The sequence below is a fragment of the Mangifera indica genome, chromosome 1, assembly GCF_011075055.1.
Source record: "Mangifera indica cultivar Alphonso chromosome 1, CATAS_Mindica_2.1, whole genome shotgun sequence".
Taxonomy (NCBI): Eukaryota; Viridiplantae; Streptophyta; class Magnoliopsida; order Sapindales; family Anacardiaceae; genus Mangifera; species Mangifera indica.
Window position 1 is genome coordinate 22,543,158 of NC_058137.1, and position 11,652 is coordinate 22,554,809.

Consider the following 11,652-nt stretch of genomic DNA (forward strand, 5'->3'; position numbering starts at 1 on the left):
TTATATTTAATTTAAAATAATCTAATAACATGACCACAAATCATTTATATACTTAAATTATGCGTTAAAAATGTGTTTTAATAGTTTTATTATATCAAGATCCTAATACTCAAAATGAATATGCTTTAACTTAATAATACAAGAACTCAGATGACAAAATAATTCTCTCAAACTACTTCGCCAACTTTAAAGAATGAAGTCAAGACTACAGAGGCTACAATAATTTGATAATGAATCTAGTGAAGGTCAAAATCGCAAATTCACTGATCTTTATCAGCAGTTCAGCTAGCATTGCAAAACCAACATACAAAGAACAGCTCGCTGTCTCTCTAATACACGCCTGCACAAGAGCAAAATCTGGAAATTGAAACCTCACAGAACTGACTTCCGCAACTCGGCAGCCCCATGTGCGAAGTGACATCTTTCCCCAAAGGTACAAGATCCCTTGGCAAAGTTGCCACACAGCTTTGTCTTAAAGTTGTTACTTCTAGAAGCCGTGACTCCTTGACCTGAAGGATTCTTCGCGTTGACAGGACCTATGCTTCCAATTAGCTCTCTTACCATAGCACTGGCTTGCTTAATCTGCTCAAAGGAGCCTTCAAACTCAATGTTCTTGAGATTGGGATCTGTCTCATGATCTCGGATGGAAAGCTTGGCCCCTGTTTGGCGACATATCTGCTTTGAGTTCACACCTCCCTTCCCAATAATGGCACCAGCAAGGGAAGCATCTACACTGATTTTTGCAGTAGCTGAAGCACCAAAATTAGCAGCAGGTCCTGATGCAGGTGGCTCCATCCGGCCACCCATACGACCTGGAATAGGTCCCATGCTGCGGAGATCATCAAGTGATGGAGCAATAGGCTTGCCAAGTTCCCATTCACCATGAGCAAAATGGCATTTGTCACCAAACTTGCAACCTTCAGCAGAATTAAACTTGTTACACAAGCGAGATTTAAAAGCTGAGCCATTTGAGGCAGGTGGCAGTGCAGGCATGTTTCTAGATGGTAGGGGTATGGTTGGTGGTAGATTCATCATCTGAGCCACAGCATTGTATCCACCTGGAAAGTGGTGCAGAAAATGGCAGCTATCACCAAATGGACAGCCAGCAGTGCTGCAAATTAAAGTACAATGATGTTAGACACAGGGGAATCATAACACCCAGAAAATAATTAAACTGCCCAATCTGAAGCTTATTTGATAAACCAGAAAAACACCCCACTACAAGTTTTCATATGACTTGTTATGGCAAGTAAAAGACTGACACAAAAAACCAAACACTTAATCCTGCCAGAGAACCATACATAGAAGATGGGAAACTACAATATCAGAACTGAAATGCCATAAAGTTTGGCATTTTATCTCAGTTTCAGAAACTAACAGATTGTCTTTCTTATAGTACTTACCAGTCAAAGTTAGGCAGTAAGAGTAAAAACTAAAAGTTGATATAATTACCATAAACCTGCACCTTAATCAACTAGGCAGATAAAATTAGTACATCACCAGAAAGTTTTATGGTTATAATATAAACCAGTTGTAAGAATGACATATATCATTGAGCTTCACGGTGCCAATTACACTTCGCAAAAGATGGTTATCTTTCAGTCGGTGAACAGAATAATATCTCGGTAAGATTCAATCTTGTTAGAACAAACCACATTTTGTACCTGTGTAATGGCTAAGAATTCTCACTTCATTAGCGTATTAAAGAATTTTAGCTTTTGAAATCAATTATTAAAAGAATTTATTAACATAAAATGCAATTCAAAATGCTTATTTAGACAAGCAAAGATTTGAACCTGTAAAACTTGGTGCATGGCTTCGATTTGCTTCCTACACCTGACAAGTTGTCTGTTTCTGTTACAAAACATTAATTACTTGTTCTTAGTTAAAGTTTCTCCAGATTATCAATAAAATTATCTAGACCATCTCGGTAATTAAGTTCTTAACACCAATTAAAAAACTAAAACTAAATAAATAATTATTTATAAAGAACATGATCATTTCTACGGATCAACACATTAGCTGTCCAATCTCCAATCTAAAATGAAAGTCTTATTATTCTTCAAAAGTGGTAGCTTATACTTTCTAATAGATGCATTAGAAAGCCATAAAAGATTATCAAAGCCCAGCGTAATTATTTGTCTATGAAATTTATAATCCATATGAATCAGTTTACTTCATCCCAAATACCAAATAATCGACCTATCCTCAGCAAAGCAACAATGAAAATTTCAGCTAATTAAATTATAATTATTGCTAATTGCTGCAACAAATATTTCACATGACCAGTAAAAAGAATACATTATCAAACCAAGCCAAATTCTAATTTTTCCCTTCAAAGAAACCTTTTTTGCTACAGCAACTAAACGAAATTAAAACAAAAAAAAGTTAAAGAAAGACAGAAACGAACCATGCTTGGATTTCTTGAGGGCGCCGTTGACGTTGAAAGAAGCTTCAGGCATCGCTCTCTTACGGGTATCCATTAGATCCGGATTCATTAAAAAAACCAGAACAAAAGCCCAAACGAAAAAGCCTTTTGTATGAAGACCCGGATGAAGCAATTGAGATAAAATCTAGAAAGTAATCCTTCGGAGAAACAGAAGAAACTAAAACCCTAACCCTAGCTTAAGGGTTTATGGAACCGAGACTCGCGAGAGGAGGCTGAACTGTGAGAACTAAAAGATACTAATCGGAAGTTTACTCGTGTTATTCGTATTTGGGTTAAATTTCGACGTCCCTAAACTTTTAGTATATTTCAAATAACTCATATAGTTTGAAAATTTATACTAACCTCCCAGGAAGGAAGGTTCCTTTATTAAACTTACCAATTGCTAAACCTATAAAACCTAATACAAGATACATGCTCATTCAGTTTAAAGTAATATTTTTAAAACTGAACTAGTTATCCAACTTATTCATAATTTGATTGGTTGTCTTACCGATTCATAAATCAATCCATTGAAATAAATTTAATCTTAAACTTGTTTGAATGATTAAGGATGAGTATTTTAGTAAACTGAAATAAACACTTATAAAAACCTTAATAATCATCGTGAACCAAATTAAGTTTTTTATTACTATGATATATCTTGGTGTAGTGAATTCAAACTTGCTTGTAAAATTTGTTAATGCAATTTTTCTTTACCAATTGATCTATGTAATTTAGAATCTCACATATAATAGTTTACAATAAAAACAATTAAAGTCTGACTAAACTCGTATAAGTCCATTTTGGGTGTTTATAATTTTTTTTTGGAGATATTTATGTGAAAATATTGTAAAGAAAAAAGGTTGACACTAAGATTTCTAAGTGATTCGATTTGATGATCGAAATGTCTACATTCATAGTATATGCATTAATTTTTTGATTTAGTGTAAAAATAATACAATGGCTCTCCTCATCCTTCTTTTCTCTAATTTTTTTTTTAATATAGAGGTTTTTGGAAGGAAAATGTTTCTCCTCAAGTCTCTCACTCCTTTAGAACTCAACTTATGACTTTGAATTCAAATAGATCAATTTATATCTACATTGATAACATTTATATTTATGCAAAAATTAACATTTTTATTAAAAAACTGTTTATGACGTGAAGTCCGGCTTATGACTTTTTTTTGATAATTGTCAAAAGATTTTCAAAATTTAAAATTATTTGATCACTAGTCATTGGTTGTTGAACTATTTGTCTGTTGCATCTACAAGTGTCTATGGGTCGGGTCTTAAGCCTGTACAATGATGGGGCTTTCGAGGAGACCCATGAAATTTTTAAAGCCCAACCTTATATATATAAGGTCAAACCTTAATCGGGGCAATCCATTTAAAAATTTTTAAATTAATTTAAAAATTTAAACACAAATTATTTTTTAATTATTAAAATCAAGCACAATACCTTGAACATTTTATTTATAATCCCTCACTTATGATGGAAAACATTTTATTTCAATTATTTCGTAATGATAAAATTGAAATGAAAATAAAATTATAAATAGAAAGAATTATTATTTACAAATTTATACAATTTCAAAATGAAAATTGATGAAAGAAAATAAGATTGAGAATATAGTAAAAAAATTGAGATTGAAAAATTTGTAAATAAAGTTGAAAAATGAAAAATATTTTGGTTGTTTATATAAGAGGAAAATAAATAAATAAAAGAATAACTTCTGTCTATGTGGCATAAGCTTTTGCCTACTGTAGAAGCCAATAAACATTTAATTTTTTATTTTTTTAATATTTAAACAATAACAATCAAGTCAGGTTGACCTATTAACCTAACACCAAGGCCTATAATCCGATTTGGAAGACCCATGAGTCGAATTCGACATATTATAGTGTTGGATCGAGTCTCCATTTAGCTCGACCTAATTAATGTGTCTAGCTGCATCTAGAGAATTGAAGTCCACTACTATTTTTTCTCACATACAAAAAATTCCCATAACAAAGACAAAGAGGAGTTATCAATACTTACAGAGGACTTTTGTGATGATTTCCAAACTATGGAGGGTGTTTTTAGAAACAAAATCTTAGGGGGGGTCAAGAATTTATCGTTAAGATGACTTTTAATAGAGTTTTAAAATTGACTGCTTCATTTCATTTAGATTCGGGTGCGTTATGTGTACTCACGGTTGATGACGTTAGCTTAATTTTTGGAGGCATCGGATTCTATGGGCCGAGTCATGGGCCTAGAATTGGGCTAAATAAATCTTAACCTAAAATTAAATAATAGAATTGTTTTAAAAAAATAAAACAATTCTATTATTTCTCCACTTTCATAATCCAAAATAATTTAACCACTATTGATTTATGTCAAGAAAATTAGGTTTGTTTGGCATGAAATTTCACATTCAATATTCTTTTTATAAACAAGGTATATAAAAAATTATATGAAAATGCATTTGGTAATAATGAATAAAAAATAATTTAAATGTAATAAAAAAATCTACCCTTGTAATAATCATATATTTTTTAATAAAATTTATCTAGATAAAATGCATTTTTATTGTTCATCTTTTTAGGGGTGTGTATAGTTCGCTTTAATATAGTATGAGAGTTTTTTTAAATTAAATTAAAAAATAATTTAAAAATTTTTTAAACCAAACCAAATTAAACTAAACTAAAAAAATAAGATTTTTTTTCAGTTTAGATTACAATTTAAACTTATTAAATTCATTTACTTTTAAATATGTATTATTTTTATAAAATTAATTAAATTATAGTTTTTTATAATTAGGGCTGGATTCAAGCCGAGCCAGCTCGAGCTCGAGCTCGGCTCGGCTCGGTTCGAGCCCGAAACGAGCCGGGCTCAGCTCGGTTCGATCGAGCTCGAACCGAGCCCGAGCTGGCTCGGATTGACTCGATATATTTTTTTAAAAATTTTTTTATACAAAACGGCATCGTTTTGATCCATATATATATACAAAACAGTGTCGTTTTGATATAATAAACGAGCCGAGCCAAGCTGAAAACGAGCCGAACTCGAGCCGAGCAGAATTTGGCTCGAGTCGAGCTCGAACCGAACTCAAGTCGACCCTTAAAAAGCCGAGCCGAGCTCGGCTCGGCTCAAATCCAGCCCTATTTATAATATAATATAAATATGTAAAATAAATATAAAATAGCAAACTGAAAACCATTTTTTTTTTTTAAATACACACACATATGTGTGACAAAATTTTCAATAAACAATTATGGATATAACTTATATTTTCATATTTATTTTGTCATTATCTTTACATGTATATTGTATGAAATCACCTAAATTGTAACCTAAACTAAAAACTATTTTTTAAAAATTTGTTAACCAAAATCAAACCAACCTAAATTGTAATTTTTAAATAATATGATTCATTTTATAATTTAAATCGAATTATACACACTCCTACATCTTTTAATCCATCTAAATCGTAAGAAGTATATACCTCTAGTACCCTAATATTTCTAAAATGACCAAAAGACTTATTCCTACCGAAGGTTTATTGAAAGCCTAGGTACCCGCTAAGTATGGAAAACCCAAATTCTTATTTATGAACTGTTAAAATTTACAGATTTAGTTAACTCTAGAAATAAAATCGTTATTTAACTATAACATATTAAAAACAATAAAAGTTTATCTCATTTCTCCCTTGGTTTAGAAAACTAACAATTTTTCTCTAAGATTAAACTTTGAAAAGTTACAATCCCCTCCCCCCCCCCCCCGGGTTTCATTTTGAACCAAACTTTCTTGGTACCAAAATCCAACCACCATCTCTCTTTCTCTGTTATTGACAATCACCCTCTTAATGGAATATCTCTCTTCGATAACAATACGATGAAGACGACATCCATCATCGATGAAGGCAAACTTTGGACGAAAACATGTCTTTATCTCTGGACGAAGATGAATTGTCGATGAAGGTGCATCGACGATGAAGATGACAACCGTCATGATGTTGTGAGAGAGAGAGAGAGATTCCGTTAGGAAGGTGATTGTCGATGACAGAGAAAGAGAGATAATGGACAAATTTCAATGTCGGAGAAGTTTGGTTCAAAATGAAACCCTATGGGAGAAATGTAACTTTTCAAAGTTTAATCCTGAAGAAAAATTGTTAGTATTTTAAATTATGGAGGTAAATGAGATAAAATTTTATTATTTTTAATATATTATAGATAAAATTATTTCTTTCACTTTTGAATCCCAAACAATTCGAGTAAGGGTCAGTACACAAAGATTTAAGGTCATTTCTTCAAATTGTTCTCCATTTCTAAGTTTGTAGCCTTCACAATAGCTTCATGTATGTTACCTGCCAAATAAAAGGCATGTTCTAGAAAAATATCTAATTCTCCAGATAAGATCAATTTAAACCTTCTAATTGTTTCTACTAGACCTACATATTTACCTGGAGAACCAGTAAATACTTTGACAAAGAAAAAAGGTTAGGCGAAGAAAAGCTTAATTTTTTACGCTCTTGTTGCAGTTAAGCAATCCTCTTCAGATAATTTATCCAACCCAAATATAGCTAAATAATAACTTTATTATTAAAGTTAATTGAGTCTATTAATTTTAACAAGAACAATATTATATGTACCTATTTTGAATACACAAATATATACACACTCATATGTGTCATCATATGATTGATTATTATTTTATTCTTAATTCAAAATCATCCAATCATATGATGATACATATAAATGTGTATATATTTATGTACCCAAAATAAATACACATAGTTTTATTGTTTTAACAATTTATAGATGATAATTTGAGTTTTTCATCCTTAACAGTCATCCGTTTGAGTTTCCAATATACCAACTCTTTTGGCCTTATAAAACCCATGAAAGGGCATAAAGGTCATTTATCACGGGCGCCAAAACCAACCGCTCAACAAGACTTTCTTTGATAATTCCAAAGATGCCTGCACTTTAAATGATCGCTAACCAAACTTTGATTTCATCGAAACTAAGCCATTCTTAAACTCTCACCACCAACTCTTACATTCATAACTTTAAATTCATTGCACTTTCACCCCTTTTGTTCTCTCTCAATATTCGGCATTGCAGAGGTGAGTTTGGAGATCTTTCTTTCATTCTTTGAATTTGTTTTTCTGATATTTTTCATGTTGTTTAAGGTCTGATAGCCTTTTAGATTCTCAGTCTGTTGTTTACTGTGAGTGTATTAGTGTTTCAATCAACCCCTTTTGAGATCTTTGAATTTGTTTTTTTTTTTTTTTTTATGGGAAACATATTTCATGGGTGGTTTTGTTGCCAATTCAATTGAATTTGCAGGTTCTTCTTGATTTAGGTTTCTGGAAATGGCTGTGGCAGCGACTTCTGGGACACAAATGACAGTGATCAAGCCTTGTGTTTCGTCATCTCCTAAAAATTTTATGTCTAGTAGAGCAAGTTTTAGGATTGATGATCAAAATGCATCTTGGAAGAGGCTTGCAAGCTCTTCTCGGATTGCGTCTGAGAAGCCATCGCTCCAGAGCTTGACGGTGAGGCCTGCTAAATCTGTTAAGTTTGTAACAAGAGCTATGTCTGCAGAAAATGAAAACAAGCCTCTACCAGGATTGCCTGTTGATTTGAGAGGTCGTACATCTCCATTTTTGCCTAATTGTTTTTGTGCCAATCTTGTGTTACATCTAACAATGAGACATCTTTGAGCAGGTAAAAGAGCATTCATTGCTGGTGTGGCTGATGATAACGGATATGGTTGGGCAATAGCAAAAGCTCTTGCAGCTGCAGGTGCCAAAATTCTTGTTGGGACCTGGGTTCCTGTATGGAAAATTTGAACTTAAATCTTTGTAATTGTTGACATCCCAAATTCTTCCAAAGTTGCATGGTTTCTTATAGTATGATTCATTCTATGTAGGCACTGAACATCTTTGAAAGCAGTCTACGGCGTGGGAAGTTTGACGAATCTCGCATGTAACAGCACATTGCGCTTTTCCTGAATTACGTACTATTCTAATGGGGCTTACTGAGCTAGTTCTGACTCTCTGCCTTTGCTGATTGAACTTTGATATTTCAGATTACCAGATGGATCATTAATGGAAATTACCAAAGTTTATCCGTTGGATGCAGTTTTTGACAATCCCGAGGATGTTCCTGAAGATGTAAAAATTCCTTATATAGTTTCCAGTGTGTTATTTCAAATCTCTATTATATTCGTATTTGCTGTCTTCTGTAGGTAAAAACAAACAAACGCTATTCTGGGTCCTCAAAATGGACAGTTCAGGTATATCATTGTTTGTTACTCGGTTTTAGAGTAGACACTCTTTAATTAAATTTGATTAATGAGTAATATTCATGAACACCATCTGAAATGAAGTTCTTTAAATTGTAACAATTGCATTTTTCTTTTCATGGTAAATTGCAGTAACTGTAGAAATCATTGTTTTGGGCTTTAGTTAAGAAACTGGACCGTGCTTAACCAATTGGTTATTATGGTTTTGCAGGAGGTTGCTGAATCTGTAAAACAGGATTTTGGTAGCATTGATATTCTTGTGCACTCACTTGCCAATGGGCCAGAGGTGCGGCACTCTTTTATGCTGTTTTTCCAGGATTGTAATGCCAATTACCTTATTTTAACAAATCATTCACAGGTCAGCAAGCCTCTTTTGGAGACTTCGAGAAACGGATATCTTGCAGCCATCTCTGCATCAAGTTATTCTTTTGTTTCTTTACTCAAGCATTTCGTTCCAATAATGAATCCAGGCATGTTTCTCACTCAACTTTGGTTTTTCTTTATTTGTAAATATACTGGGATATGCACAGAAAGCAATGCTAGAGTGTAAAATGGTTGTTGATTTTTCAGGTGGTGCTTCAATCTCTCTAACATACATTGCTTCTGAAAGGATTATTCCAGGGTATATTTCTTTGTACCTGTTATTTGCTAGGCTCACTCTGTTATGAATGATTTTCACCCTTTGAAACTGTTACATGTTCAGATATGGTGGAGGCATGAGCTCTGCTAAGGCTGCTCTAGAGAGTGACACACGTGTGAGTATTACCAGCTGACCATATTTAAGATATTTCAATTTCTTCTAAAACTTGTGATGATTGCTTGATAGTTTTCACACTTTATTGCTTGATTAGGTTCTGGCTTTTGAAGCTGGAAGGAAACACAAGATCAGAGTCAACACAATATCTGCAGGTATGATAGCTACTTCATAATGGGCATTGTCATTTCACCAATTTACAGTCTTTGACATTTTCCAGCCAGTGGAAAATTCTGCCTTTTTGTGCTATTCGGTCTAGTACCAGTGTTAGGTTCTTGCTTGTCAACTTAAGCTTTCAGGTCACATTGTTAAACTTCGATCTTTGTTGGATTTCTTGAGCCGTTATATAAATTTTCCACACATTAGATAGAAAAGTTTTAATTTTGCTATATTTCATCAACACATTTATCCATATATGATTTTCTCACATTCTAGTGCTGCCTAAAACTCAACAGGTCCTCTTAGAAGTCGTGCGGCAAAAGCGATCGGCTTTATCGATATGATGATTGATTACTCATTAGAAAATGCACCCTTACAGAAAGAACTATCTGCGGGTGAGTAATCACTTACTACACCTCTTAACCTGGCATGTGATTGTGTTTCAATATATAACCTTTGTAATGGAACAGAGGAGGTAGGGAATGCTGCAGCCTTCCTGGCTTCACCTTTGGCATCAGCAATCACTGGCGCCATTGTGTACGTTGACAATGGCCTCCATGCAATGGGAGTGGGAGTTGACAGTCCAATATTTGAAAACCTTGACATTCCAAAAGGTAAGCAAAGCTAGAACTTGAGATGACTCTGATTGTCTGGTGGGGTTACTGAATTTTGAATTAGAACAAATAATTATTGTTCCTACTTGTATTATTTATACCATTTCAATCCCCCATTTGTGTCATATGAATTGTGTTACTAATTTTGCTTTCTGGGTTCTGTTGCAAAATAGACCCTGTAATGTTATTGCAACGTTTAACTTAATATATGGAACGCCAAACATATTGTGTGTATGTGATCAGGAAGAAACCATCGAAATGGCATCCACCAACATCTATAAGAAAAATACTGGCATAGTTTTTTATTTCTTCCAGCAGAAGCCAGTATGCTTTCTTGATTTATCCCAGCAATGTAAATCACTAAAGCCTAACGAAATTTTGATTTCTTGATCATCACTGAAATCAAAGGTTCTTGGCAACAAGTGATTCGATTCCGCATGGCAGAGACAGGTCTTAAGATCAGTAACACTTCTTCCTTGAGAACAAGAACATTGTTGAAGAATGTAAACAGGAAAACTAATGAGAACAGAAGGACCTAAACCACTCCAGTTATAAACAAATCCTAAATATATAAACTTTGACAGGAAAACCTAAAATATGCTTGTAACACTTGTTCATCTCACCTGAAGCTTCCCTTTGCGAATGGCAACATGTCTTCCGCATGGTCATTCTGAGGGTAATCTTAGAATCCTAGTTGTTCATGTAAAGCCAATCTATGGTTACTGAACAACTTGATCCATATTCGTTGGGCCGTTTCTTGAGATTCCTCGTTTAAGCGGTCCGGTTGCATACAAGTTACAACTACCAATAGATTCTGAGATCCAAACCGTTTTTCACGTTTCCATGATGCAGCCCATTCATGCTCCAGTACAGGCCTGTACTTCCTTTCCTCAGACCTTGTGACTTGGTTCCGCAAACAATACTCGACAAAATAATGGTCAAGAGGCACAACACACCTGCTGCTCAACTCTTTATTCAACGGCAAGGCCTGACGCCAGGCGAAGCTATGTGGGAGTTTGCCGATGAGATTCGAGTGTGTTTCCCTGATTTTGCACTTGAAGACAAGGCTCTTGGCGTAGGGAATACTGGTGCTATTTCAGATCGTCACCAAGGCGGAACCCTGCGTTGAGGTTAAGTTGGACAACTTCGTTTGGTGCTTTTGGAGTATCAAGGACACTAGTTATGGACAAGTCTCACTCAACTATGATATCATGCCAAATGAATAGTGTCTTCTTCCTCCTCTCGACTCTGATAACATTCGTTTTAAGTAGCCGATCGTCATTCCAATGGGTAACCAAGGTTCAGGCCGTATCAAACAATTCTATTCTGTGTATGTGTGTGTATATATATATATATATATTTATTTATTTATTTATATATATCATTATATAATTAAATGATATTT

General features: G+C 33.9%; 2 protein-coding genes and 1 long non-coding RNA gene across 3 annotated transcripts; 1 reads left to right on the forward strand and 2 right to left on the reverse strand.

The window, feature by feature from the left end:
* Window positions 1-162: 162 nt before the first annotated feature.
* LOC123208800 (zinc finger CCCH domain-containing protein 14) lies at window positions 163-2,689 on the reverse strand. The gene is made up of 3 exons (XM_044626353.1): window positions 2,411-2,689; window positions 1,797-1,854; window positions 163-1,111 (listed from the first exon to the last, which is right to left on the reverse strand). Exons 1-3 carry the CDS (start codon window positions 2,496-2,498, stop codon window positions 373-375), a joined length of 885 nt encoding a protein of 294 aa, XP_044482288.1. The 5' UTR covers window positions 2,499-2,689; the 3' UTR covers window positions 163-372.
* A 4,686-nt stretch (window positions 2,690-7,375) lies between these two features.
* Window positions 7,376-10,481, forward strand: LOC123229338 (enoyl-[acyl-carrier-protein] reductase [NADH], chloroplastic-like). Its single transcript, XM_044655103.1, has 13 exons — window positions 7,376-7,536; window positions 7,760-8,062; window positions 8,141-8,250; window positions 8,346-8,401; window positions 8,505-8,589; window positions 8,664-8,711; window positions 8,932-9,006; window positions 9,079-9,190; window positions 9,291-9,342; window positions 9,424-9,475; window positions 9,572-9,629; window positions 9,930-10,028; window positions 10,104-10,481. The coding sequence occupies exons 2-13, from the start codon at window positions 7,786-7,788 to the stop codon at window positions 10,259-10,261; spliced, it is 1,182 nt and encodes a 393-aa protein (XP_044511038.1). The 5' UTR covers window positions 7,376-7,536; window positions 7,760-7,785; the 3' UTR covers window positions 10,262-10,481.
* Window positions 10,482-10,525: 44 nt separating this feature from the next.
* LOC123229345 lies at window positions 10,526-11,582 on the reverse strand. Its single transcript, XR_006504860.1, has 2 exons — window positions 10,871-11,582; window positions 10,526-10,722 (listed from the first exon to the last, which is right to left on the reverse strand). It is a non-coding gene; the product is annotated as an uncharacterized LOC123229345 (long non-coding RNA).
* Window positions 11,583-11,652: the final 70 nt, after the last annotated feature.

What these genes read in the sequence shown, in the direction of transcription:
- LOC123208800 (XM_044626353.1), bottom strand. Translation starts at nt 2,498, where the DNA reads ATGAATCCGGATCTAATGGATACCCGTAAGAGAGCGATGCCTGAAGCT. An exon ending in CCTCAAGAAATCCAAGCATG is followed by an intron (nt 1,855 to 2,410) that starts GTTCGTTTCTGT and finishes GTTTTGTAACAG; the next exon opens with AAACAGACAACTTGTCAGGT. An exon ending in CCATGCACCAAGTTTTACAG is followed by an intron (nt 1,112 to 1,796) that starts GTTCAAATCTTT and finishes TTTAATTTGCAG; the next exon opens with CACTGCTGGCTGTCCATTTG.
- LOC123229338 (XM_044655103.1), top strand. Translation starts at nt 7,786, where the DNA reads ATGGCTGTGGCAGCGACTTCTGGGACACAAATGACAGTGATCAAGCCT. An exon ending in ATTGCCTGTTGATTTGAGAG is followed by an intron (nt 8,063 to 8,140) that starts GTCGTACATCTC and finishes ATCTTTGAGCAG; the next exon opens with GTAAAAGAGCATTCATTGCT. An exon ending in CCTCAAAATGGACAGTTCAG is followed by an intron (nt 8,712 to 8,931) that starts GTATATCATTGT and finishes ATGGTTTTGCAG; the next exon opens with GAGGTTGCTGAATCTGTAAA.